The following is a 27161-nucleotide window of genomic DNA, read 5'->3' as shown; positions in this document are numbered from 1 at the left end:
AGGCCTTGATTAATGAAAATGTTCTTTTCTACTTTATCTTCACTTTTGCCTTGACATTCTTTTGATTTATAAGTACCAAGTATTGGGGTGCCTGGGTGACTCAGTCGGTTAAGCATCTGACTCCAGCTCAGATCATGATTTCACGGTTTGTAAGCCCCACATCGAGCTCTGTGCTGACAGCTCAGAGCCTGGAGCCTGCTACAGATTCTGTGTCTCCCTCTCTCTCTGCCCCTCCCTCACTTGGATTCTGTCTCTCTCTCTCTCTCTCAGAAATAAGTACAACATTAAAAAAAAAAAAAGTTAAGTATCAAGTATCAGTCTTCTATCCCTGCCTATTTTTCTTAGTGCTCTAAAAACAGTGCAATCCGATGGTTGTTTCTGTTTGGAAAATAAAATCATCTTCACTTCCAGGCCTAATCTGTGATGCCCAGTAGATCAAGAGTGTGAATGTTCTTTACAGCTGCAGAAAGTGATTCACTGTTAGGTGGAGCTTTTCTCTAAAGTTTGTCCTTGAACCCTATCTCCCCATCTGCGAGTGTGCTCTGGAGAGAGAAAATTCTTGTTGGCAGGGCTGTCTTGGTGAGAAAGGGTGTCCAAGTCTGCCTACCCTGATTTCTCCACTGAGAAATCAGTGGAGAGAAGTTCCAGAAATTCCTTTTAAGAGGTGGGAAAGTGCAGTTCACATCCATTTATCCCCCATGAGATAAATGTAACAAACTCACTATTGACTGTGTAAAGCCTAATTCTGACCAAAATGTTGTCTTTCTATCCTGGAAATGAGAGTTACAGAAGACACCTGAAATCCAGAGAGTATTTTCTCGGCTGCAAATACCAAGGGCCCCCTGTCCTCAGAAGTCAAACAATCCTGTATTGTTATCTGAGACCTAGTCATTTTGGACATCACTCAGCTTTTCTTCAGTCTTGCCTTTCAAGAAGAAAACATAATGCTTATTCTGAAATCCAGGGAAATGTCACTCTTTTAGATCTTTATCATTGAGGTGGGGTAAAATTTTAAATTAAGTCTTTTCTCAAAAAACTAAGGAACTACTTAATGATAAGATTGAAAACAACACAAGTAGGATTTTAAAATGCACAATCTGATTGTAAACTGGATGCTGTATTTCAAATCCTACCTCCCCACCTTCGTAGGGAATTTAGATTTATCCTGTGGTGCCAATTTTAAAAACAAGATACGCAAGTGCCAGCTACAACATCAATGGTTATTATTGGCTTCAAGAGAGTCTTGTCTTATGAACAATTTCTCCTCATCAGGGAGAGGTTTGGCAGATGACGAGTCTGATGGTATTACTTTATGCTCTTGGGCTTTGGTTGAATAAAATAGTGTGTCGATACAGCTGCTCTGTCTTGTCCAGTATTCCCTTCTCCGAAGAACCAGAAGTCTATAATGGCTGATCACATTTCTTGCTACTGTTTTTTTAAGTATAAACCATTCCTCAAAATACTGCCTTAAGGATACTTTTTTCTTATTTTGAGGAAAGCAAGTTACTTTGTAACACAAGAAATAACCAGGTACACAGTAAAAATACCTGATGGCACAGCTGTATAATAACTGCATACATAATTGTTGTCATGCGATAGTGCATGTCTGAGTCACTCCTAAGACAGTGAACTTAGTTAGAAAGAGCCTGCATGAGGGGCACCTGGGTGGCTCAGTCAGTTAAGCCTCCAACTTCGGCTCGGGTCATTATCTCACGGTTCGTGAGTTCAAGCCCCACATCAGGCTCTGTGTTGACAGCTGGGAACCTAGAGCCTGCTTCGGATTCTGTGTCTCCCCCCCACACCCCCTTTTCTTTTCCCCCTCCCCCGCCTGTGCTCTCTCTCTCTCTCAAAAATAAACAAACATCAAAAAAAAAATTAAAAAAAAGAGCCTGTGTGAGTTAGACAAACCCGAGTTTAATTCCCACTTTACCATTCTCTAGTTATGCAGCCTTACCCAGCCATTTAACCTTTCTAGGCCCCTGCTTCTTAACCTAGAACAGCAGTCCTCAATTTTTTTGGTCTCAGGACCACTTACAATCTTCAAAAGTTATTAAGAACCTCAGAATGCTCTATAGAGCTCTTTCACTATGGTAGCAATTAAGATTTGTTAAATATTTTTTTGCCCATAATCAAAACTTTATTGAAAAACAGACACCAAAATAGATCACTGTTGTATACCTGACAAAATTAAACATAATTCCAGTATTTTGGTAGATTAACTGGAATTACTGAACTAATAAGGCTTTCTGTGACTTAACACAAATTCAAGAGGTTGTGTGGATCATTAGTGTTGCTTTCTTCTAAATGAACACCCCTCTGTGAGTCTGGCCTTTCTTCCTGTGGGCTGGCATGACACTGCTGAAGGGCCTCCACAGAGAGCCACAGTCTGAGCATGGCTGAGAACCGTGATAATCTTGGAGCAACCTGGACATTTTACATCCATAATATAGGAATTTGGTCTTTGAACTAGCCATTTCGTTTCACGTTTTTTCTTTTCCTCTTCTGAGGACGAGTGCAGTAAATCTGTAGCCACAGGCCTGTTGATCCTTTCACAAAACTCAGCAAATTACACACTTCACATATATGCAGTTTATCATCTATCTTACTATAACATTCTAAAGAATAATCTTTTAAATATACAAAAAAAAAAAAAAAAATCCAATTCAGATCCCAACAGGACACCTTTCTCTTTTGGGGGAGTAGATGGGTCTTGAAGAGCAGATTGTAAAATTTCTATGGAAAAACAAAGATCCAGGAGTAGCCAAACACTGCTGCCTGTACCTGAGGAAGGACAAGGTGAGGGCATCTTCTCACTAGATGTCAGGAAGGATGGTAAAGCTAGAGTGATGAACAGGTATTGGTAGAAACAGTGAAAGTTCAGAGACTTTTGTATATATGGAAACAATTACTAAGATAGCAAATACCTGGGGACACACACACATTTAAGTCATGACCTGTCACAGTCATTTATTTTTTTTTAATTTTTTTTTTAACATTTTTATTTATTTTTGAGACAGAGAGAGACAGAGCATGAATGGGGGAGGGGCAGAGAGAGAAGGAGACACAGAATCGGAAGCAGGCTCCAGGCTCTGAGCCATCAGCCCAGAGCCCGACGCGGGGCTCGAACTCACGGACTGTGAGATCGTGACCTGAGCTGAAGTCGGACGCTCAACGAACTGAGCCACCCAGGCGCCCCCGTCACAGTCATTTAAAGATGGAATCGAGAATCCATGGTTTATAATTCCAGTTTGCCTGAGATTATAAGAAAGTCAAGGGCAGAAGCCTCATTGCAAGACCTGTCCTTAATTGTTTTGTATGTAGTAGGGCTGAGTTTGACCATACCAGAGTCTTGGATTTAATGCCTGGAAGAAAGGCAGCAAGTCCAAAGTAAAGCAAGATATGAAAAACTTCCATTACATTTAGAATACATTTCTTTAGGGACCTTTTTCCGTTATCAGAAACATTATTTTTGCCATCAGGTGCCTGTCTTTTCTACCATGCCAACTGATATCTACACTCTAAAAATGAATAGGGCCACATTGTGTTACCATAAAAATTACACGAGCCTGGAAATAGTAAAATAAATTTTTAACAACTTACTCCATTTTAGTTACACAGAGGCACAGATCCTTTCCTCAAGTGTTGTGTATGAAGGTACCTAGTTGAGTCCTTGACGTATATCCCTGACTATAGTGAGTGCCACATAAAGGTGGTTTTATTATATGTAACATTCCTTTTCCCAGACATTTCAAAGTCATCTTGTAAACATATACTACTAGTCCAGGGTGCCTGGCTGGCTCGGTCGGTTAAGCACCAACCTCACCTCAGGTCATGATCTCAGTTTGTGGGTTCAAGCCCCATGTCGGGCTCTGTGGTGACAGCTCAGAGCCTGGAGCCTGCTTCGGATTCTGTGTCTCCCTCTCTCTGCCCCTCCCCAGCTCGTGCTCTTTCTCCTGTCTCTCAAAAATAAATGTTAGGGGCGCCTGGGTGGCTCAGTTGGTTAAGCATCTGACTTTGGCTCGGCTCACCATCTCACGGTTCATGAGTTAGAGCCCCACATCTGGCTCTGTGCTGACAGCTTGGAGCCTAGAGCCTGCTTCAGATTCTGTGTCTCCCTCTCTTTCTGCTCCTCCCCCACTCGTGCTCTCTCTCTCGAAAATAAAGATTAAAAAAGAAATAACTTTTTTTAAATAAACATTAAAAAAATTAAAAACAAAAACACATACTAGTCCTCAGTTTTATGGTCAGATCAAGAAAGTGAATCTGGTGGGGTGGCTGACTGGTACATGAGAAGAGCATGCGACTCTTAATTTCAGGGTCATGAGTTCAACCCCATGTTGGGTGTAGAGATTACTAAAAATAAACTTCTTTTAAAAAAGCGAATTGGGAGAAACTTTTGTCTCAAAGGTCAGCTCTATCTTCAAAATATATCCAGCATCTGATCCTTTAAAAAGGATCCAGCAAAAGCTTCCTACCCTTGCGTCCTTACCCTTCAGCAGTCTCAGTAAGGGTCCCATCACTCCTCTGCTCAAAACCCTCCAGTTGTTTCCCATCTTAGAGAAAAGCCAGAGTCCTTACAGTGGCCTCCAAAGCCCTCCATGACTTGCCACCTGCTATCTACTGACCATCTCCTCCTGAGCTCCCTCTGTACCACCCACACTGGTGTCCTGGTGTTCCCCAGTCATGAGCCCACGTCCAGGACTTTGCCCCAGCTGTCACCTAGCAGTTTTTCTCCAGATAAGTGCACTGTTTAGTTCCTAATACCTCAAGCCTTTGCTAAATACTTCCTTTTTTGGTGAATATTTCCCTAACAACCATATTTGAATGAGCTCCTGCTGCCCACCAGCATGCTCTGCCCTCCTTTCCCTGCTTTATTTTTCCTCTGTAGTACTATATTATTAACCACATTCCCTGATATACTGTATTTTGTGTATTTTATTTTGTTTGCCCCAGTAGAATATAAGCTCCACGAGGGCAGGGATTTTTTTGTCTGTATTGTTCTTTGTAATACCTATTCCCAACACTACTTGGCATATAATAGATGTTCAAAAAACCTCTCTTGAGTAAATTAAATGATCGACTAATACAGGCAGGGGAGGGCATGCTGGCAGCTTATGGTAGCTTAACTCTTAGCAAGCATTGACCTTTTTTTTACATGTTAATTCATTTTCATTAATTTTTTTTATTAAAAATTTAATGAAGTATAATTGACAGTGTTACACAACATAGTTATTCAACTTCTTTGTATGTTGTAGTGGGCTCCCCACAGGCGTGGCTACCATCTATCACCACACAGCGCTATTACACCACCATAGACTAGATTCCTTATGCTGTCCCTTCCATCCCTGACTTATTTATTCATTCCATAACTGGAAGTCTGCATCCCCCACTCCCTCTCCACTCTGACAACCATTAGTTTGTTCTCTGTATTTATGGGTCTGTTTCTGCTAGCATTAACCTTTCAGACAATGGCTTGGGATGATTAGGTCACTAGAACACAAGTCCAGTCTCAGCTTTTTCACCTGTGCAGCACGGTACACTAACGCTTTCCATAGCTTTACACCAGGAATAAGAGAGAAGGAAGTATAGTTTATCACTTCCAACCAAGCTCAGGAGCATGAGGATCCCTTTAAAATACATAAAGGGGCGCCTGGGTGGCTCAGTCGGTTAGGTGGCCGACTTTGGCTCAGGTCATGATCTCACGGTCCGTGAGTTCGAGCCCCGCGTCGGGCTCTGTGCTGACAGCTCAGAGCCTGGAGCCTGTTTCAGATTCTGTGTCTCCCTCTCTCTGACCCTCCCCCGTTCATGCTCTGTCTCTGTCTCAAAAATAAACGTTAAAAAAAAAAAAAAAATTAAAAAAAAAATTACCGTACAGCTTTTTGAAAGATGAAAAAAGTGTATCTACCTAAAAGCTGCGACATTTGAAGGATAAATAAGCACTAGTTTGGAATCCTGGAACCCAACTTTCTAGCTTGAGAGCATAACTGCATGGGGATCCATTCTTCATGTGCTTGGCAGGATATGCAGTTAGCAAAACATCATGTACTAAACTAGAACTGCTTTCGGGTAGGGTGGAGTCAACTAATGGGTTATTTCCATTACACTTAATAACTTACATGGGCTCTTAGTAATGGGTGTAACTTTCAGGGAACCAAATCAAATATAAGCATAAATGTAGGTATGTTATTCAAACTCGAGTTACCAGTAACAGTACAGTACTCTACACAACCCATCCCTCACCTGCCTCAGTGTAGAAGCACTGTGACGGGTTATAGGATTATGGGTTCCAACCATTGGAGGGCACCTTGTAATTTGAGTAGTACCAACTCCCACTCAGAGCCAGAGGCTAAGGTCACATTAGGGTTTTTGCTGTGACAATTTTGTTTAGAGGGGCAGAGGGAGAATCTTAATCAGGATCCACTCAGTACAGAGCCACACAAAGCTGGATACCACGACCTGAGCAAAAATCAAGTCAGAAGCTCAACTGAGACACCCAGGTAGGTGCCCATCTTTTGGAGATCACGGTGTTTTGTGTTCCATTAACCTCCACGTCTTTCCCAATCTTTCAAGCTAGCTCTCCCCTGACCCTAAGTATATTATGTATTAAGACTTTTCAGACCAGAAGGCAACAAGACTTTTAATATTCCTGCCTGTAGTGGTTTTGGCCCTCCCTTCCAGTCGTCCAAGATAATTATCCTCAGTGTACTCGTTGTCAGTTAAGATATGCTACTATATGTTCTTAGCACTACCACTTACTGTACGGCCTGATAACTTGATCCTTTAAGGCCGTTTATGTGCAAAATGGAAATTCCTCACTTACTGCCATCTTAAGGATTAAGTAAAACACCTTTAACGTATAGTAACATTCAAAACTTGCTATTTTTCTCTTCCCTCACTCAGGCTTATTAAATGAGATTGGGCTTCTAATACACTAGAGATGTCTTTTTAGATTGCGTTAGTCATCTCAGAAGAATTCAACCAGCCATGAACTCATCTACTTGTAGTCACCCAAGTCATAGGCTATGATAGAAGAGGCCAATTTCACTGTGAGGATCTTTTGGCACCCACTAAATTTCTAAGACCTAATCCATCTACTAACACTGACTGCCTGAATGACAAGCTCGGAAATACTGCAACAAACAAGATTTAAATCCCTTTCACGGAGTTTACATTCTCCTAGAGGAAACTAAGAATATGTAATGCCAAGAAAGGTCACCACTGGTGGTAAGAATGAAAAGGGGGAGAGCTGGAGCCAAGTGATGGTTCCTGCTTCAGAGGGTCTCTCAGAGCCTGTTGGGAGACACTGGGGTGGCCACTGGTACCAAAAAGCAATAATGAACCATGGATTATCTAACCTTTCCTGTAGAAAGAATTTAAAAGATTGAAGTGATGTCAATGTGACTATAGGAAAGTGCTTAACAGAATTTCCTCACTCTGAAAGCACGAAAATTCACCTCCAACAGACCCAAACATTTGGAGTGACCATCTTGTCCAAATTGATTTGCAACATCCTCTGTGTTTTAGAGAAGAGAATGTGCAAGTTGGGGAAGGGCCAAGGGAGGTAACCTTAGATATGGGGCACTGAGCTGCCCAGGCACCCCTGCAATATCTTGTTAAAATCCTAAATCCTGTTTAAAGTCCTAAATTGCAAACAAATGTCCCCACACACTTCAAGTAGTAAGTTAATGTGATTTCATCAGATTTTTAGTATCTGGGCTCTTATGTTGCCAGAGGCCAAGCAGTTTCACTAATTTACAGAATACAATAGGCAATCCGTGGTCAATGTGAGATTCTGACTTGCAAAGTCAGCACTCCTATTTCTTAACAGCTGTGACCATAGTATGTCCCATTTTTAAGCTTTCTTTTAATATGTGGTGGGGGGCGATAACCAGGTTACTTCCCTTGTACCATCTATCAACACTTGCAGAGACCCACCACCATCGTGCTTAATAGCAAGCATTTTGGCACAGGATTTCACATTCAGCCCCTTAGAAAATTTCTACACAATACACAGTTCATCCTTCAGATCATGCCACCATTCTGCATTCTACACCTGAAAAGGGCTGTAGTTTATTTTTCTGCACCTTCAAGCCCAAGGTATCCTATAAAATACATCTCAATGTCAACTGTTTTAAGCTAATGTCACAGGGTCTTAATTACAAAGATATAATTTTCCTTCCTTCATCCCATTAAAATCAGCACTCTTGATCAGATGGTTTATAAAAATTTATTGATATTGAAAAGCTTGATCTTCTATCCCGTGGGCATCCATCCAGGTGCTGGAAGGACAAAGCAGCAACTTTTAGACACATTTTTATGTTTTAATTCTAATTGTATTCTGAATACACAGAATATCAGATCTTTTATAATCATCAAGTGATCAGTGAGAGAGTTCAAGTTGGAGTGAGATCATCATGTATTCTGGATTAAGACAACAGTACTGAGGTTTTTAAAGTCTCACCTTTCAACTAGCAAGCTGCTCTCATAACTGGATCGCTGCCCTCACAAATGCCCTTAAAGCAATGATGGCAGGTTAATTATGGTGAAAAAAACAAAAACCACCCCACATGATGTTTGCTAGTAACCTCAGAAACAAAAATGGAACGGTTTTATGAGTGATATCATTCAGTTTCATTTGGCAGAATCATTACATCACTGGTTACATGCTAACTTATCACATATACCACAGACCAACTTACCTCTTAATGTTCAGGTTGACAGTCTGCCTGTTTGTATATGTTGGGGGGGGAAAAAAGCCATTTAAAATTTGTACTGGTTTTCCCCATTTTTAACTTTCTGAAAAGTAACATTTAGGGCAGCAAACCTATTCTACACACAGACAATGGTGGATGTATCACATTGTCCAAGCCCATACAACATGTAACACGAATGAACCTTAATGTAAGCTGTGGACTTGGACGATAATGGTCTCATTGTATGTTCATAATTGTAGCCAAAGTCTCACTCTAGTGCTGAATGTTGAGGAAGGTGTGAAGACCAGATGTATGGGATCCTACGTTCAATTTTGTTGTCAATATTGAAACTGCTTTAAAACATGAAGCTTATTAAAAAAAAAATTACAATTTCCTGGCAAAAACTTTACCTGTGCTCCCCAAAATGTGAAATCGTAAAATTGAAACATTTAGGGTGCCTGGTGGGCTCAGTTAATTAAATGTCCGACTCAGGTCATGAAGTCAGGGAGATGGAGCCCTGCACTGGACTCTGCACAGAGTGGATTCTGTCTCCCTCTCTGCTCCTCCCCCACCCCTCAAAATAAACTAAAAAAAACATTTGTATATAAGCCACTAGTTACCCCAACCCTGAACGTTTCCTGTGGTAGAATAAATGGCTCGTTTTCAAGAGTATGGATAGGGTTGCTGCAGCCAGATACGTCAGATAGGAGCGAAAGACAATGTTGCTCATCACTGTCAAGTCTGCTGAACTATGTTCTCATCACTGTATCGGCTTTAAACCACTTCATATAGACACCCAACTTGAAACGACTATACCTTGGCTTAAAACTCCTCATTCCGGGCCTCGTGAGCCACTAACTCTTCACACCTGCAGAAAATTTCGTCAAATTTAGTTAACAGGTAGTAACAAGTGGATTTCTCAACTTTTCCAAATACTGTTTCAGCGTTTAAGAAATCTTCACTCTTTTTCAGAGAGATTCCCATCTGTTTTTAATTTCAAAAATCATCACTAACAGTATCTTGCTTGTTAACCAAAAAAGGTTTAGAGAATACATACCTTTATATAAAAAGTTCTCCAAAATCAGCACCTGACCAAAAAAAAAAAAAAAAAATTAAATGCACTTCACAATGGCTGAATCTTCCTTGAAACACCAGGACACACTTAACACATTATAGCACATTTCAGCAACCAAAGAACTGTTTTGTCTTACCCCAAGCAAGCCATCCAGGATAGTGGCCAGTAACCTAGAAAAAAACAAGACACTTCGTTAAAATGTTAATTATCACCGAATTCTTCTCAGAGTTATTTGTCACAGGGTTCTTCAGTGTTAAATTTGTCTACATGCTCACTTCAGGTCAGACATTTGGTCAACATCATTTCAAAAACCCCATTCACAGCATGCTCAACATGCACCCACTAAGTAGCCACAGTAAACTAGTTAACTTGGTAGTTAAGCATTCTATTTCATCAGCACTCAGTTAAGTTTTGAGCTTACTAAAATGCTTAATACTTACCAAAATAAATCGTTGCTCCAAACATGACTGAGACTCAAGTCCACCTAAGAAATAAAGACAGTTTCACAAGAGACAAAAGATGAATTTTCTCCCCACAACGTCAAAAATGCCTGAAATCAGGTAGAGCTAATTAAGACCTTCATGTTCAGTCAGTATTTGCTTATCATCATCCAGGCTGCTTTTTACAAATCATGAGTGTCCTAACCAATGGTAACAGGACAAGGGTCTGGCATGTATTTACTGCATTCAGCAACGCATTCAAGCACTTGGTGGTAGGAGTGCTTTCTGTGCATAAGGCACTCTGAACAGCCATTAGCTGTACTGTGATGTTTGCCCTGTTACCAACATTTAGCTCCATTACAATTCTGCTCACCTCCTCAATTTCCAGCCAATTCCCTTTAGCGCCTACAAAAAAGGAAGGAAGGAAACTAGGTTAATGACATTTTGCTTATGCTATTAACAGCAAACCAATTTTCCTATCAACTTCGATACATCAGATAGATAGCTATCTCTTCATGATCCAATCTGCTGAACTATGCAACCATCATAGTATCTGTTTCAGGTTGTAAGCATTTCATACAGAATACCAGAGTGTAGGCATTCAGATGTAAAAAAAGAATTGAAAAGGACTGGGTAAACACGGACTATCTAAAAGGTTCCTCACCTGTTTGCCCATGGGTAGCATGTGCAACTTGAACTTTAGGACCTAGGAAGAAACAGCTTCATGTAAAAGTAGTGTCAATCTCCAAGTTCTCTAAATCACCTTTTGTGTGCCTCAGTTAAGTGTAATGGTGGTAGTAACTCTCGTCATTCTCACAGTCAAGAGTAGCAAATATAACGTCATCATTGTAGCACATTTAGTGGACTTTCAACCTAACTTCCCTTGGTGAGGGAATTTCAGTAACTTACCTTTGCAGCCGTTTTCACCCCTTTGGCACAGAACTAGAAAACAAAGAGCATCCGAGTAAACATACTGTGCAGCCAAAGTAACTATCAAGGTTTTAGGTACGGTTAAGCCTCAGAATAGGATTTTTCAGAAATCCCTTCTGTCCACTACTCTTAAACCATCACAGGCTTAACAAAAGACCCCACCTCTAAGGAGATCTGATTCCTTTCCACTGTATTAACCCGTTTCTTACCTGCCCATCAGAAGCCATCAAAAGCCACTTTGCATTCGTGCCCAGCACCATTTCTAGGGAAAAGATTAGGATTCTTAAAAATAACCATTTTGTTCTGGGGCCCCCGGGTGGCTCAGTCCTTGAGCATCCAACTCTTGATTTCTGCTCAGGTCATATCTCACCGTTTATGCTTAGAGCCCTGCGTTGGGCTCTGCGCTGACAGTGCTAAGTCTGGTTGGCATTTTCTCTCCCTCTCTGCCCCCCCGCCCCCCCCCCCCCCCCGCTTGCTCGCTCTTCCCAAACCAACTTTGAAATTAATCATTTGTCCTACAGCCTAAGCATATTTCTTTTCCTATCACCTATACCACAGATCGTTTACACCACCCATAATTTCACGACTACAAAGAGCGCACTTAATAGTTTACAAAAGGAGCAGTGCAAAAAGTTAAAGCTGGAAACCACTTAAGTAAATAATGGTGCACTGCGGAACGCAGCCATTCAGAGAAGCACGTGGACTACCCCAACTGCCGGCTTTCCTGAGCAAAAGGCCGAAGGAGGCCCTGGCCGAGATTAACAAAATCCCACTCGGGTGACTCGGCACGCGCCGCCATCAGAGCCGTTGGCGTTCATCAATAGTCTCAGATGTCCCTACCAACGCAGGCTTCATCACAGGCAGGGAACGCGAGCCCACGGGTTTTTCCGCAATTCTGCCCGAGCGGTAGGATTTAGGCCGCGCCCGCACCCAAAACGTTAATCTTCTATCATCTTCATCTTGGGAACCCTCCAAAGGCCCGCGACCGGCCTACAAATACCAGTTAGTTTAAGATGACTTTAACTACCAAGAGCTGAAGGCCTCGAGCCAACAAGCCATTATGCAAAATGATCACATACATACCAACCGCCAATTCCCAGCCTCGAAAGACCGAGATGGGGGCCAGGCGCCAGTATATAAGGACGCTTTTTCATGACGTCATGACGCACCCTCGCCGGCTTCAGCTCCTCCCCGTCTCCTCCCGTCATCTCTTCCTCCTCCTGCAGCCACACCTCCTTCCTCTTAGCCCGCCCCTTGGCCCCGCCCCACCCGCCATTGTGGGCGGTGACACGACAGCCCGCGTGACTCAAGGCTCCCGCCCTCCGACCGACTGAGAAGGAAGAGAGGGGAGGGGGCGCGAGGGACGGAAAGCGCTGGGGTAGGGGAAGGGGGGCGGTGTAAGGGTGAGTGATTTCCTTCCGGCACGTCGCCCGCTCCGGGGGAGGGGGTGGGGGGTTTCACTTCCGGGACGGTGTTCCGGCCCATTCCGGCCCATTTCCACCCCCGGAGGTAGGTGCTGCTCCCTGACTGGGCTCGGGCCCCGCACACCGGTCCCGCTGCCCTGCACCGGGACCGCCTTGTCCGGGCTCCGCCGCAGCCTGCTCCTGGGGCGCTCAGCCACTCCCCTTCACCCCACCCTCAAGGCACCGGAGACCTTCCACCCCCTTGGCCCCGGGCCGGGCTGAGCTGCCGGACCCGCCCCCTCGCCGGGCCCCTCCCTCAGGACCCCGGGATGGGCGGCCCCCTCCCCCACCGCAGCCCGGACACACCCAGATACACACACCCACCTCTGGGCTGCTCCCCGCCCGCCTACGCTCACCGCCTGGACGGGGTCCCGGGGCGCCGCCCCCTTCCCGGTGCTCTGCCCTCACCTGATTGCTCGCTCCCCGGCCTCAAGCCTTGCTCCCCTCTCCTCCCCCCGCTCCTCGGTGACATTTCGCCCTTCTGTCAGTTTCCCACTACCCACGCTTCCTATAGCAGACTAAAGCCACTCAAATACCGGAGTGGCCAACCCCATGGCGTTCCCGATTCTCCCTCTTACAGCTCTCACCCTTCCAGTGCCGACGGTAGAGAGAGACCTTACTCCAGGGGCTTCCTCCTCACTGGGGAATTGCCGGAAAGAGCAAACAAAAAAGGCGCTGGTGTAGGCTCCAAAATAAACACATCTGAATTCATGATGGCATCGACAGAGGCTCTTATTGGATTAAAAGTTTCAAAACAAACAAAAACGCTTTGGAAAAAGGTCAGGTTGGCTAAAGTTGGTTCTTAAAAGCAGTGTATACACTTCCCTATTTACTGATTGTGTTGTAAGTGCGGGGCAATACTGTGAGCTTGTCAGGATCAGTTCTGAAATTTTAGATTTTAGCTAACTATGTAATGTCTTATAAAGTTACAGAGAAATGGAAACATGTTGGGCTCAAGTCAGCGTCTTCCTGTTGAGATTTACACAAACTAGTGTCAACCATTGAAGGCTATTGGATGCAGTTATAGGCATAATGTTTTCAGCTGTTTAAAGAAAAACTTTTGATGTAAAAATATTGGCCATATTGATAAATGCTCTATTTTCTACCAGCTTTGGGGAATTACATTTCAGAATCAGCATCATCACCACCCTGAAATTCCCAGCTTTGAATTTAGATAGAAGCAGTGTACCTACCCTTTCTTAATTCTGAGGTTGAACATCTTCAGGTTCTCTGCATCTTCACTGAGTTCTGACACGGCTGTGGCATGTTTCCTAGCCAAGACCTTGCTTCAGAGTCCTAAACCCAAGCCTTTTTGTGAGGGCTCTGACTCTCAAGCTTCGAAATAATGGCTTACATACATTCATGTGGGATATGAGTCACCTTCTAAATAATAAACATAACTTCTACAGCATGTAGTAAAATATTAGCAAGAGGGATCAATCCATTAGTGTGTAATTACATTTATTCAAAGAGCTGATTTCTTTCCTCCTTCAAAGAAAAGTTATCACAGGATTTTGTATTCAGTGTATGAATACTTCGTGATTAAAGAAGAAAAAAAAAAGAACTGTCACAACTGGTTTTCCCCCTTCTGTTAAACTTATGTTTTGATGCTGCATAGCTTATTAGTAAGGGGAGTATGATCTTAGGTAGACTTTGTAGAAATCTAGCAGTCACATTTGGGTTGTTAAGGGATCTTGTTTCCATATCCAAACATAAGGGAAGTTGTCTCTTTTTACTTGGAGATTTTGAAATTTTACCAAAAAATATTTTTCAGTAGATTTGAATTGGAGAGCATGGCAGGAGTGAAATTCAAATTATTAATGAACTTGGTTTCCTCTTTCAGCAGGGTTGAATGCCTGCCTACACCCTCAGGCACGACCATGGAGAAAGGTGGGAACATACAACTGGAGATCCCTGACTTCAGCAACTCTGTCCTGAGCCATCTAAACCAGCTGCGCATGCAGGGCCGTCTCTGTGATATTGTGGTCAACGTGCAGGGACAGGCTTTTCGGGCTCACAAAGTGGTCCTGGCTGCCAGTTCACCCTATTTCCGGGATCACATGTCCTTGAATGAGATGAGTACTGTCTCCATTTCAGTCATCAAGAACCCTACTGTTTTTGAGCAGCTCCTTTCTTTCTGTTATACGGGGCGGATATGCCTGCAACTGGCAGATATCATCAGCTACCTGACAGCTGCCAGTTTTCTGCAGATGCAGCATATTATAGACAAATGTACACAGATCCTGGAGGGGATTCACTTCAAAATTAATGTGGCAGAGGTTGAAGCAGAATTAAGTCAAACGAGGACAAAGCATCCAGAAAGGCCTCCGGAGTCTCACAGGGTGACACCGAATCTAAACCGTTCCCTTAGCCCACGACATAATACTGCAAAGGGAAACCGGCGAGGTCAGGTTAGTGCTGTGTTGGATATCAGGGAGCTCAGTCCTCCTGAGGAGTCCACCAGCCCTCAGATAATTGAACAGAGTTCTGATGTAGAGAGCCGGGAGCCCATTCTTCGAATCAACCGAGCAGGACAGTGGTACGTGGAGACGGGAGTAGCAGACCGGGGGGCCCGGAGTGACGATGAAGTTAGAGTTCTTGGGGCAGTACACATCAAAACGGAAAACCTGGAGGAGTGGCTTGGGACTGAGAATCAGCCTTCCGGAGAAGACGGGAGTAGTGCCGAGGAAGTCACAGCCATGGTGATTGACACCACCGGCCATGGTTCTGTGGGGCAGGAAAATTACACTCTGGGATCTTCAGGAGCCAAGGTGGCTCGGCCAACAAGCAGTGAAATTGACAGGTACGGTTTGTTTTCTTTGTTCGTCTAAACGGCTGTCGTGCAGACGTCACTAACTCAGGCCCTCTGTGTGGCACAGAGTATGTCTTCCTTACTTGATGTTCTTAGCCAAAATAAGTTGAGGAAACCGGAGGTGTGCCAAAAGACTTGCGTTCTTATTTCTTTAAAGCAGGAAGCTCCTAGTCCTGAAGTATTCACAGTGTTGTGAGAACTATGGTAAAGTTAGACACTTCCATGAATCAGAATAGCAGCTGCAGCCACGCTAGGATCAGTAATTGCCAGGGCCTCCTCGGATTTCCAGGCAGGGAGCTGATCATCAGCTGGGAGCCTGGCAGCAGTGCCCTTCCTTGGTATGTTACCACACAGGTAGGTGGCCTGGGGGACTTTGACTTTCCTTTGTAGCACTGTTCACTTTTCTTTGCCCCCGTCTACCACAATTAGAGGAAGTAGGGTACCAGCAGTGATCGTTCTTTTTAAATTAGTGTAATCACAGTAATTTCAAAGAAGGGCTTTTTGGATAGTTTTTCTTTTCTTTTCTTTTCTTTTTTTTTTCATTTGTCATGTGATAATACCTTTCCCTGTTTTCTTTCATCAATGACTGCTGCTACCACAAGCCTGAGAGTCTCTTTTTTTCCACCAGTGCTACTATGCCCTATGCTTCACTTTTCTTTTTCTAACATATTGTAATTGTCAGAACATTTTTTGGGGAGTGGAAGTAACAATTTTAATCTAAGTAAATGGAAAGAAAGCCTCAGTTGAAAGAAAGAAATATTACCAACTTCGATTGGTAATATTTGTTTTTTTCCCCACTCTTAAAAATAAATTAAAATTGCATGAACGATGAAAACTAAAGAAACTATTACTTTGGTTCACATCTGGCCTTAAAAGAGGCATATGTGTCACAGAAATTCAGAGGGCATATCCTATATCCCCTGTAGGTGGTCTTTTCTCCTCCGGTCCTTAACAGTTAAAGTATCCTTGAGGACAGTACTTATTATTCCCCTGTGTTAGCACCCTTTGTCCAGTGTTAGAACTGCATCAGAAGTAATAGCTTTGGATGCAGAGATTTTCAACTTCCATGATCTGTATCAGCAGTCTGAGATCTGTAACAAGTTACCATGGGGCGTGGGTGAGGGAGCAACCAAAAACCTAATAGTTACATAGAAGAAACAAAATCATAGACCCAGTTTTAATTTATGCTTTTATGGTCTCCCGGTCCTCAAGGACAGAAGCTTGTATTTAGCCTTAGTGTCACCGGGCCATGTGGTCTCTCTGCTATGCCATTTTGTATTTCTTAAATTTACTAGGGCAGACCTCTTTTAACCTTAAGATCTGATATTTACTATATGAAAGTATTTCTTAGAAATCTGTTGTTCTGTTTGTTCCCCCTTCTTCAGCCATGGGATAAAAAGGGGTAGATGTCATCATTTTTTAAGTTCCTTGACGCTATTTTTCTACTAGTCCCCTTTTTGCTCCTCTTCCAACAGATTTAGCCCCTCCGGCAGTGTTGTTCCCTTGACGGAGAGACACAGAGCCAGAAGTGAGTCTCCTGGGAGAATGGATGAGCCTAAGCAGCCCAGCTCCCAGGTATGTAGTGGGGTTGGGATTGCTCAGTGGTTGAAGAAACTGCCACGGTGTGTGAACAGAATATAACGAATAAGAAAGGAAAGGTACAGGAAAGGTAACAGTGACCTCGTTAAATAAATACTGTATTCGATTACTTGTTTCTTTCTTACTTGTGGGCATGCAGGAAATACACTTTTGGTGTCAGCAGAGTTTGAGAAGTAGAAAAGATTGTGGGACTCTTCCCTGGTTACAGGAACCAGTCTGTATTCCTGAGAGTAATATAAAATAACCCCTGGAAACTACATGCAGGTAATTTAAGACTTGGGATGGAGAGAGTCTGATTTTATACTCTGTGGGCATAACACTACGTAATTACTGATTTATATAGTATTACGTATTTGTAAATAAATTGCTTATGCACTTTTGTGTGTGATTGCTTTTTTTGTATGGTTGTGTCTTTTCATTTTTTTTCCTCCTGAATCTTCTGTGAGACTAAAATGTTCTAGAAAGGATAGGAATAATGTTTTCCATCTTCTTTGCAACTCCTTAGCAAGTAGTTGAAGTAGTTGGTTGATATTTTTGTTTGTTCTCACAAGTGTCTATCACTGAAGATTGATTTTTAAAAAGATTGTGAACTCACAGAGTGGAACACAATAAATTGTAAATCCTTTGCCCTTTAAAAGGAAACACTGGTGGGGGCGCCTGGGTGGCTCAGTTGGTTAAGCATCCGACTTCGGCTCAGGTCATGATCTCACAGTCTGTGAGTTCGAGCCCCGCATCGGGCTCTGTGCTGACAGCTCGGAGCTTGGAGCCTGCTTCAGATTCTCTGTCTCCCTCTCTCTCTGCCCCTCCCCTGCTCATGCTGTCTCTCTCTGTCTCAGAAATAAACATTAATAAATAAATAAAGGAAACACTGGTGGATTAAGATTGGGTAGCTAACGTTTTTAGCATCTGCGTTATATGATAATATCTTGTTTGATTTTTACTTAAGCCATTGGATGTGTATTGTGTACATAGTATAGTAACAGTAAGCCTTGTTAGAAACTGTATTTACTTGCATGTTACCATGTGAGGGTACCAGAAAAGGAATGTAAGTATTAGAATTTTTTAGTTTTTTATTTCTTTTTAATGTTTATTCATTTGGAGAGAGAGGTAGGGGGGAGGGGCGGAGAGAGAGAATTCCAAGCAGGCTACTCGTTCTTCGCACAGAGTCTGACTCAGGGCTCAGGCTTACAAACCGTGAGATGATGACCTGGGCCGAAATCTAGAGTTGGACGCTCAAGCCCCTGAGCTACCTAGGCGCTTCAAGAATTTTTTAGTTTCAGTAAGATGTTAGAGAAAATGTGAGGTGCCTGGATGGCTCAGTTAGTTGAGCTTCTGACTTCAGCTCAGGTCATGATCTTGCAACTTGTGTGTTCAAGCCCCGTGTCGGCTCTGTGCTGACAGCTCAGAGCCTGGAGTCTGTTTCAGATTCTGTGTCCCCCTCTCCCTCTGCTCTTGCCCCACTCGTACTCTGTCTCTCTGTCTCTCTTTCAAAAATAAATAGAAAACATTTGAAAAAGTTTTTTAAAAAAAATGTTAGGAGCTTGGAGGAAAAGTAACTTTACTCATATAATTAGGACCCCTTTTCTCTTCACCTCTCAGGTAAGATGCAGTCACTATTGTGCAAATACGTGCTGCGTGAGACAGACCACGCACTTTCCGGGTGGGTAAGGCAGACTAACAAGAACACAAAGCAGAGACAAGTCACAGAGCCGAGGCTTCTGGAGCAGTGCTGTGGGAACAGAAGCGCTAACAGGCAACTGCTAGAATCAGTGTCTCCTCAGGAAAGTGTTACTCAGAGAGATGAAATGCACTTTTTAAATAAGCGGCTAGAGGGGCACCTGGGTGGCTCCGTCGGTTAAACATCTGATTTTTTATTTTGGTTCAGGTCATGATCTCACAGTTCATGGGTTCGAGCCCCACCTCGGGCTCTGCAGTGACAGTGCAGAGCCTGCTTGAGATTCTCTCTCTCCCTCTGTCTCTGCCCCTCCCCTGCTCACGTTCTCTCTAAGAATAAATAAATGAACATTAAAAATTTTTCTTAATTAAGTAGAGATAACTCATTCTTATGTAGATGGGATAGGGATAAATATGGGAACTCTGCAAGGGTGTTTGCCTGAACAAAGCAGAAGGTACAGGCTATAAAGCCGCGGCAGATAAGTAATATTGTCTGGAGATGATATTAAGAGATGAGTTAATATACACCTTAATATGTGTGGAAGTTCATTATGGTGAGTCTCCACCACAGTTATTTTTCCCTGCCACAGAGAACAGAAACAAGACAGGGGCTTACATTACAGTTACATTACAGTAAGAACAAATTCTGATAAACTTGGAAGAGCTTCCTGATGACAGGAATGATTAAACTGCTATGGTTACTTCTTTACTTAAAAACATCCTGTGGCTTTTTCCTTTGTCTGCCACATGAAGGTGAAAATACTTGGCTTAATTCTCCAAGTAATTATAATCTTTTTAACCTGGCTTCTTCCACCACTCATCAGCATTCATCAGACCTTCTCTGTATGTCAGAACCACATCAAACTTACTCCTGTCTCTGTACTTCAGTCTGGGATACTCTGTTCTTCCCAGGTGTCTGGGCTCCCCCAAGACCCAGCTCCTGGTTCCATGTGCCCTAACTAGCCCAGGCCTCTTTGATCTCTCCTTAAACCACGGTAGCAATTACAGATGATATGGTATAATTTTTCCCAACTCTGTACTGACTCATAAAAATTATTCTTTTTCTAGTTGCATGAATTTTATGTGTCCTTCCACTTTGAAATTTCCTTGAGGACAGAGTTCTCATTTTCTAATCTTCTAATCTTCATTGGCCTTTTTAGGTGGCCAATAAATAGAAGATGTTTTATCACTAATTTTGAGTAACTAAGGTTACTTAGTAGGTGATAAGTAAAGAGGCATCTCCTAAATAGGGGGTTATTTGGTTGCCTGTGAAATTTCCAGTTTTGCAGATCTTCAAATACAAATGAACCAAGTAGATGACTTTTTAAAGTCCTTTCAGGGGCGCCTGGGTGGCTCAGTCGGTTGAGCGGCCGACTTCGGCTCAGGTCATGATCTCACGGTCCGTGAGTTCAAGCCCCGTGTCGGGCTCTGTGCTGACAGCGCGGAGCCTGGAGCCTGTTTCGGATTCTGTGTCTCCCTCTCTCTGACCCTCCCCCGTTCATGCTCTGTCTCTCTCTGTCTCAAAAATAAATAAAAAAACGTTAAAAAATTAAAAAAAAAAATAAAGTCCTTTCAGTTCTTTGAGTCTGATTAGTAATTCACAGTTAAGATGGTGAACATATTTGAAGACCATGTCAAGTATCTAGATGGAATTTTAGACAATATGGAAATCGTTCATTTATATGAAATGTATTCGTTATATGGAATACTTCACTTAAAAAGAACCTTAAGGAGGGGCGCCCAGGTGGCTCAGTTGGTTAAGTGTCTGAGTCTTGATATCAGCGCAGGTCTTGATCTCAGGGTCGTGAGTTCAAATCCCATGTTTTAATTCAAAGGATTTAAAAATTAAATACATTTAAAAAAATTTTTTTTCAACGTTTTTATTTATTTTTGGGACAGAGAGAGACAGAGCATGAACGGGGGAGGGGCAGAGAGAGAGGGAGACACAGAATTGGAAACAGGCTCCAGGCTCTGAGCCATCAGCCCAGAGCCCGACGCGGGGCTCGAACTCACGGACCGCGAGATCGTGACCTGGCTGAAGTCGGACGCTTAACCGACTGCGCCACCCAGGCGCCCCGTAAATACATTTTAAAAGATAATGTAAAAAGATCTCACAGGTAACTAAACTACATTGACTTTGCATATGGACAATACTGGTATGACATTTGCATATGGACAATACTGGTATGACATTACTTAAAAGTTAGGCGGGTTTTTTCAGAGCCTATTCCCTCAAGATTATGAATAATATTGTGAGTTTGTAATGTTTAATAATAGTTAACATTTACTTGGCTATAGTAAGCGCTTCGTTGAATTAACTCATTCATGCTCATTGCAACCTACTAGGTAGATGCTATTATATTCATTTTACAGATGAAGAAACTGACACATAGAGTAAATAACTTGCTCGTGGTCATACAATAAGTAGGATGCAGATTTGAATCCACGTTTCAGTATCCTTAATTGCTATACAGGATAATAACATGCATTCAAAATATTTCAAGGTACCTTTATTGTGTTTGATTCTCATGAGAATTCGGCAGAGCTGGCACCTTTTAATTTTGTGGATGAGAAAACTAAGCCTTAGAGAAGTTACTCTGTGCTTTGTCCATGGTCACCCAGGAACTTTTGGTGGGATAATCCCTAGTCCTTTATGTGAGTTCAGTTTTGATTATCCAGGGAAATGAAGCAGAAGGAAACATTATAGAAGACAAATCAGAAATCATCTAAAACCTCAGTGTTACTATTCAACGCTTGGCTTCACGTACTGCTTCCCAAACCTGCTGAGAACTGCTTCTGTTGGAAATGCTGAAGGCACTGTCTGTTTACATATGTGAAAGGAGACAAAACACATTTTGAGAAATTAAAGAAAAGGACACAAAACCAATTGCTAGTTAGAGGAGTCTTCTTCCAATTAATGCAGAGTCAACTTTTGCATTGGTACTTTAGCCTCTGCCAAACAACTGTAATTGCCTCCTATATGTTTGTTTTTTTTAATATTTCTTTTTTGAGAGAGAGCCCCTTTTTTGAGGGGGGGGGCAGAGAAAGAGGGAGAATCCCAAGCAGGCTCTGTGCTGTTAGCAGGGAGCCCGACATGGGGCTCAGTCCCATGAATCAGGAGATCATGACCTGAGCTGAAATCAAGAGTAGGACTCTTGGGGCTCCTGGGTGGCTCAGTCGGTTGAGTATCTGACTTCGGCTCAGGTCATGATCTCACTGTTCGTGAGTTTGAGCCCCACATCGGGCTCTGTGCTGACAGCTTGCAGCCTGGAGCCTGCTTCGGATTCTGTGTCTCCCTCTCTCTCTGCCCCTCCCCTGCTTGCAAACTGTCTGTCTCTCTCAAAAATAAATAAACAAAAAAAAAAAAAGAGTAGGACTCTTAACTGACTGAGAAACCCGGCGCCCCCCATCTTGCTCTTTTAAAGTAATGGAATAGAGTGTCCTCAGATTGTTCTTTTAATTATTATATTAACATCTGTACTTTTTTGTAGCAATTAATTTCCTGTTTGGGTCTCTCCTAAAAATAAGCATGTTGCCTGGTATGAGAGGTAAAAATAGATTTGATTTCTTTCAATATGTATCCTTACACGTATGTGTTCTTGCTTTCCTCACTGGACACAGGTAGAAGAGTCTGCAATGATGGGAGTAAGTGGCTATGTGGAGTATCTCCGAGAGCAAGAAGTATCTGAGCGGTGGTTCCGTTACAACCCCCGTCTCACCTGCATCTACTGCGCCAAATCTTTCAATCAGAAGGGGAGCCTGGACCGCCACATGCGCCTGCACATGGGAATCACACCATTCGTCTGCCGCATGTGTGGCAAGAAGTACACCCGGAAGGATCAGCTGGAGTATCATATCCGCAAGCACACAGGCAACAAGCCCTTCCACTGTCACGTATGTGGCAAAAGCTTCCCCTTCCAGGCCATCTTGAATCAGCACTTTCGCAAAAACCACCCTGGCTGTATTCCCCTGGAGGGGCCTCACAGCATCTCCCCTGAAACAACTGTCACATCTCGAGGACAAGCTGAGGAAGAGTCACCTTCACAAGAGGAGACAGTTGCTCCTGGGGAAACTGCCCAGGGCTCTGTGTCCACCACTGGGCCAGATTGAAACGTGGAGGGGGAGGGGGCAGACCCTCTTCCCCTTTGGGCCGTAAGCAGCCAGCATGAGGGCCACGGGCTGGTACTTAGATTCACAAAACGCCACATCACTAGATCGGAAGATACTCCCAAGATGTTGCCAAACTAGAGGATCAGCAACATACGCAGAAGCACGAGAGGCTCTTCCCCTCCTCCTTCCCACCTCATACTTTGGGAAATAATCAAGTAAATCAACTTTCTAATTCAGGGATCAACAGCCTTGGTTTGTTAACTTTATAAGAAAAAAAATTTTTTTAAAAAACAGTGATAAATGGTCATTTATCTACCAGTCATGTTTGAACACTGTACTTTGGTCCATATCATCCTGGTGGCTGTAATTGCCCAGATCTAAAACACAGCAGGAGCCTTGGTCATCTGAACCAGCCAGCCACGAGAGAGAAGGAAGTGAGAGAGAAGGAAGTAATCGCGACGGTGACAAGAAGGAGGAATTTCTCCTCTTCCTTCCCTGCCAGAACATGCAGTTTCACATTTCAAGGAAAAAAAAAAAAAAAATCCTGGTGGTTGTTACTGATTTGAAAAGTTAGACCTTCTCTTTGCCCTGATTAGGCATCTGACACTTTGCCTGATTGTTTCATGTAAGCAGCCATCTTGGAGCGGTGTTCTCGTGGGCAGCGTCACCTGAAGCTCTCTAGGCAACTGGAAGGGAAATGAGCAACAAAGTGTTTGCAGTAGGTTCTGCTACATTTGGGGGCTTGAGTTTCATGTTGGGGAAGAGGGGAGCGGGGAAGGAAGTGAGGTTTTGTGCAAATGTCCAATGGCGCAGAGTACTGCAACTTCCTGATTGGTGTTTGTAAACCATAGTGCTTAAATATCTTTGGGTGTTAGGAAATGGCTCTAGTCCAGATGAATTAATGTGTTAGGCTGACTACCAAAGTTTCATCCAGTCTCTCTGGCTCCTACCTTCACAGAACAGCAATATTCTACATCAGAAATGTCACTTTCTAGTGAAATGAGCCTGGACTGTATTTTTAAATCTACAGGTCTCCATATTTGATAACTTTTATATGAAGTTTTAAACACATTTTTTCTGCAATATTGTGGTTGAGGAAATCCAGCACTATGGTTCTTATTGCAACCACAATTCCATTTCCTTCTACGTATGTAATAGTTTATATTTTCAGGCCAATAGAAGAACCTCACTAAATCCATGTCTCACGTCTGCAAACCTAGTAATTCATAAACCAACCATCAGCAAATTTGCTGGTGACTCCAAGAGCTTTGCTTTTTAATAATACACTACAGGGCATTTACCAGAAAACATCAGGCACAATCATGTTGCAATAAATTGATCAAGGGATCAATTTGATCAGGTTTGGTTACTTAATCATTCCTAAGATTTTTAAAACTTCAAGGGACCTTTTTGGTAATTCTGGGGATTTCTGAGATTCTTCATCCAGCATTGAGAGTCAGAAAAACTTTAGCAAACATGTAGAGTTTTAGATGCCCTGTCTTGCATTCAGAGAATGAAGGAGGATTATTAAGGGATGCAGGCAAGTAGATGCAAATAGGAAAGAGAAAAATATACAGCTTCTCTTAATCATTAAATTTTTAAGAGTATTGAAATATGCAGTGGTTTAAGAAATTATCTTGGTGCAGAGGCACAGAACGATTGTAAAAGAGATTCGGGGAGGGGCTGGTCATGCCTGCACTGGTGAGCCATCTGTGAGAATGTTAGTGCGTGCTCCCTTTCTGAGAATGCTTTGTGGTATGTGGAAAGGTGGGTGGAACGGAATGGCGTTTCTCTGATGATAGGAAGTTAGAATGCAAAGAGTAACTCACAATCTGATAATTGTATATACACATAAAGCTGCACCATATTGCTAGAGAGCGGTTATTTTCTCTTCTGGAAAAACGTAGCAATGTGTCTTTTAATAGGAATGCCATGATGCTACCATTTGATGAGAGCCTTCCCTTAAATGATACGTTGAAGCTTTGTCCTTAGGAGATGTAGACTAGAGCATTCTCCTCTTTAGTTGGGCAACAGAATGATAGGGCCACCTTAGGGACCAGCTATGCCCTGTGGGCATAAAAGTGGATTTGAAATTAGACTAAAATCTCTAGTGAAACATTTTAGCTGGTAATCACGTCTGTCCATGAACAGTTTGCCATTACTAAATAGGCAGGAAGGTGAGAAGTACAGAATATGCTGCTGTAGATGGAGCTTTTAAGCCTACCAAAAAAATGTTAAGTCCATCCTACTTTTGAGAAGTAGTATGTTGGAAAGTTCTTTATGCTTTGTTAGTTTCTTAGGTTTTCTGTGAGAAAATGGAGCTTTTTAAACTATGACCAAATTGTAAAGGTGAACTGCAGTAATGTTTGTAAAGAGAAAGTTGGCAGCGTTTGTCAGTACTCCATCCAGGATTAGCAACAAGCATTTTAAACGAAGTAGAGACTATCTAGTAGATGTGGAAATGCTGGGAGTGTTTGTTGGGTTCCCTTCCGTTCTCATCCACTTGTAATAGATGTTGCTGAATTGATACTGTGAATAGAGTGCTACCTGGTCTTCTAGGACCACATCAGCACAGTCGTGTTGGCTGGTCCTCACCTCCTCATTGGCCTAGCCCGGAGCCATGGAATTCATGAACATTCAAGCCAGGCTAGCTTTTAAACGAAGTAAAGTTTCTGAAAGCAATTTCCGTGTTAGCTAGAAAAGGTATTAGCATTCTACATAACTGTCCAAGATTCTTATCCAGGTTCACTGTGACATTGTCCTAGTTCTTAGTTAACATCACTGTAGGGTCATAGTAGTAGTAGTGTTCTATCTGCATTAATGAATAGCTGTATCGGTGTGTGCACAGAGGATACCTCTCTTAAGGATGTACTAGATGGACTGTAGCTAATGCTGAAAACTCATTACCAAATCTTAACTTGCACGTGTCACCTTGTGAAGGGAACTGCATTAGCATTGAGAGCTAAATCATCAGTAAGTACTTTAATGCCATGAAAATAGCAAACACTGGGACTGTTTCCATTCATTGAGTGGCACTTGATAGCAAAGGAGCTACCCAATATTCTCAGCAGAAGAAGAGAGATGGCAGTGTCTTAATCTGCCTTTGTTCTAAGAGGTACCTTTTATTCTCTCTGAACTCGGATACCAGGATACATATAGCATTGGCATGAACAGGAACACTGTGCTTAGGCAGAAAGGCTCTTTCTAATGACTTGTTCTCTCTTTACTCAGAACCATATTTACCTCTGAACTGAGTTGAGTTTTATTTTATGTAATTTGCCAACTACCCCCAAGCCATCATTGTACCAGACGGTTGAATCGAATCTTGAATAAGTAAAAATAAATTCATTCCTAAATGATAAGGTTGGAAGCGAAGGGAGATAGCAGTTAAGGAAAGTTTTCTGGTTATTCTATTTTTTGGTATTTTTAGATGTTTCCAGTTCCCTCTACATCAGTAAAACAGGGTTTCCAAAGATGTTACGACAGTAGAAATAAACTATTATCTTCCCAGCTCCATAGCTGAAATCTGGCCTTGGTTGGAAGTGGTCTGGTGGAACAGTGCACTTCATTCTTAATAGCAGAATAGTCTTTGGTCAAGAAATAACTTCTAAAAAACTTTAGTTGTTACTTGACACTAATTTTGTTTCTTTTAACTGGTAAAAATTCTATTTTGTTTGACTAGAAGATCTAATTTTAAAAAATTAAAACAACGGTTAATGGAAAGGAAATTAAACTGAACAGAGGCAACAGTCTTCTTAATCATAGTGGAAGGCATTTAATCAGAAAGGAGTTGGACTCCTGGAAGTTTTTCTTTTTTCAGATACAACAGACACGTTTGTTTGTTTGTTTGTTTGTTTGTTTGTTTGTTTGTTTGTTTGTTTTTTCTCTCTTTCTCAAATGCCATTCTCTTTATCTACTTACTGGTTTAAGGCATAATCGAGAAGTTCTTATTGAACTCATTTTTGAAAACGGGGCTCTTATGCCATTTGGGAAAGAGTGCAAAATATTGAAGTATTGTAGTTGTTGAGATTTAGAAAAGGGACACCAAGCTATTAAGTCAGGTAAATCCCTGAGTTTGAGAGGATGCCCCTTAGCATATTCCTAGCATTTGTGAATTAGATCAGTAAACCGCAGCCTCCAGGGCCAAATCCTAAGGCCATCTGATTGTATAAAGTGATACGGAATACCTGTTCTTCACGTATTGTTTATGGCCACTTGCTACTGTAATGACAAAGTTGGGTGCTTGTGGCAGAGACCACATGGCCAGCAAAACCTGAAAATTTACTATTTGTCACTTGACAGAAAAGTTTGCTAACTCCAGAATTTTGTCACTCCTGCCATTTTGTCTTTGTAATAGTTTGGTTG

General features: G+C 42.5%; 2 protein-coding genes, 9 non-coding genes and 1 pseudogene across 14 annotated transcripts; 1 reads left to right on the top strand and 11 right to left on the bottom strand.

Annotated features, from left to right (window-relative positions):
* Nucleotides 1-2149: 2149 nt before the first annotated feature.
* On the bottom strand, nt 2150-6508 carry LOC112857922 (small ribosomal subunit protein eS27-like pseudogene; annotated as a pseudogene).
* Nucleotides 6509-8208: 1700 nt separating this feature from the next.
* On the bottom strand, nt 8209-11937 carry LOC112857836 (uncharacterized). The gene is made up of 11 exons (XM_086693464.1): nt 11859-11937; nt 11118-11150; nt 10873-10914; nt 10582-10613; nt 10209-10252; nt 9905-9938; nt 9751-9781; nt 9510-9561; nt 8700-8726; nt 8462-8513; nt 8209-8279 (listed from the first exon to the last, which is right to left on the bottom strand). The coding sequence occupies exons 1-8, from the start codon at nt 11935-11937 to the stop codon at nt 9548-9550; spliced, it is 309 nt and encodes a 102-aa protein (XP_086549590.1). The 3' UTR covers nt 8209-8279; nt 8462-8513; nt 8700-8726; nt 9510-9547.
* On the bottom strand, nt 8348-8424 carry LOC112857978 (small nucleolar RNA SNORD81). Its single transcript, XR_003223377.1, has one exon. It is a non-coding gene; the product is annotated as a small nucleolar RNA SNORD81 (small nucleolar RNA).
* Nucleotides 8583-8661, bottom strand: LOC112857980 (small nucleolar RNA SNORD47). The gene has a single exon (XR_003223379.1). It is a non-coding gene; the product is annotated as a small nucleolar RNA SNORD47 (small nucleolar RNA).
* On the bottom strand, nt 9385-9465 carry LOC112857984 (small nucleolar RNA snR60/Z15/Z230/Z193/J17). The gene has a single exon (XR_003223383.1). It is a non-coding gene; the product is annotated as a small nucleolar RNA snR60/Z15/Z230/Z193/J17 (small nucleolar RNA).
* Nucleotides 9627-9711, bottom strand: LOC112857979 (small nucleolar RNA SNORD79). Its single transcript, XR_003223378.1, has one exon. It is a non-coding gene; the product is annotated as a small nucleolar RNA SNORD79 (small nucleolar RNA).
* Nucleotides 10012-10076, bottom strand: LOC112857988 (small nucleolar RNA SNORD78). Its single transcript, XR_003223387.1, has one exon. It is a non-coding gene; the product is annotated as a small nucleolar RNA SNORD78 (small nucleolar RNA).
* LOC112857983 (small nucleolar RNA SNORD44) lies at nt 10323-10383 on the bottom strand. The gene has a single exon (XR_003223382.1). It is a non-coding gene; the product is annotated as a small nucleolar RNA SNORD44 (small nucleolar RNA).
* LOC112857987 (small nucleolar RNA SNORD77) lies at nt 10695-10761 on the bottom strand. The gene has a single exon (XR_003223386.1). It is a non-coding gene; the product is annotated as a small nucleolar RNA SNORD77 (small nucleolar RNA).
* LOC112857989 (small nucleolar RNA SNORD75) lies at nt 11223-11284 on the bottom strand. The gene has a single exon (XR_003223388.1). It is a non-coding gene; the product is annotated as a small nucleolar RNA SNORD75 (small nucleolar RNA).
* LOC112857982 (small nucleolar RNA SNORD74) lies at nt 11928-12007 on the bottom strand. The gene has a single exon (XR_003223381.1). It is a non-coding gene; the product is annotated as a small nucleolar RNA SNORD74 (small nucleolar RNA).
* Nucleotides 12008-12536: 529 nt separating this feature from the next.
* On the top strand, nt 12537-23036 carry ZBTB37 (zinc finger and BTB domain containing 37). 4 transcript variants are annotated; one of them, XM_086693949.1, is made up of 5 exons: nt 12537-12647; nt 13182-13380; nt 14448-15404; nt 16889-16988; nt 22308-23036. In XM_086693949.1, exons 3-5 carry the CDS (start codon nt 14482-14484, stop codon nt 22794-22796), a joined length of 1512 nt encoding a protein of 503 aa, XP_086550075.1. In that variant the 5' UTR covers nt 12537-12647; nt 13182-13380; nt 14448-14481; the 3' UTR covers nt 22797-23036. The 4 variants fall into 4 exon arrangements, with proteins under 4 accessions (XP_086550075.1, XP_086550076.1, XP_086550077.1 ...); XM_086693950.1 differs by having other exon boundaries at nt 14445-15404; XM_086693951.1 differs by lacking the exon at nt 13182-13380 and having other exon boundaries at nt 12573-12647; nt 14445-15404.
* Nucleotides 23037-27161: the final 4125 nt, after the last annotated feature.

The sequence above is a fragment of the Puma concolor genome, chromosome E4 (genome assembly GCF_028749965.1).
Source record: "Puma concolor isolate L17-30 chromosome E4, mPumCon1.1.hap2, whole genome shotgun sequence".
NCBI classification, from domain to species: domain Eukaryota; kingdom Metazoa; phylum Chordata; class Mammalia; order Carnivora; family Felidae; genus Puma; species Puma concolor.
This window is presented reverse-complemented; position numbering and strand designations above follow the sequence as displayed.

Coding starts and splice junctions, on each gene's coding strand:
- LOC112857836 (XM_086693464.1), bottom strand. CDS start 11,937: ATGGCGGCGCGTGCCGAGTCACCCGAGTGGGATTTTGTTAATCTCGGC. Junction 10,915..11,117: donor GGGTGAAAACGGCTGCAAAG/GTAAGTTACTGA, acceptor GTTTCTTCCTAG/GTCCTAAAGTTCAAGTTGCA. Junction 10,614..10,872: donor TGCTACCCATGGGCAAACAG/GTGAGGAACCTT, acceptor CCTTTTTTGTAG/GCGCTAAAGGGAATTGGCTG.
- ZBTB37 (XM_086693949.1), top strand. CDS start 14,482: ATGGAGAAAGGTGGGAACATACAACTGGAGATCCCTGACTTCAGCAAC. Junction 15,405..16,888: donor ACAAGCAGTGAAATTGACAG/GTACGGTTTGTT, acceptor CTCTTCCAACAG/ATTTAGCCCCTCCGGCAGTG. Junction 16,989..22,307: donor CTAAGCAGCCCAGCTCCCAG/GTATGTAGTGGG, acceptor CACTGGACACAG/GTAGAAGAGTCTGCAATGAT.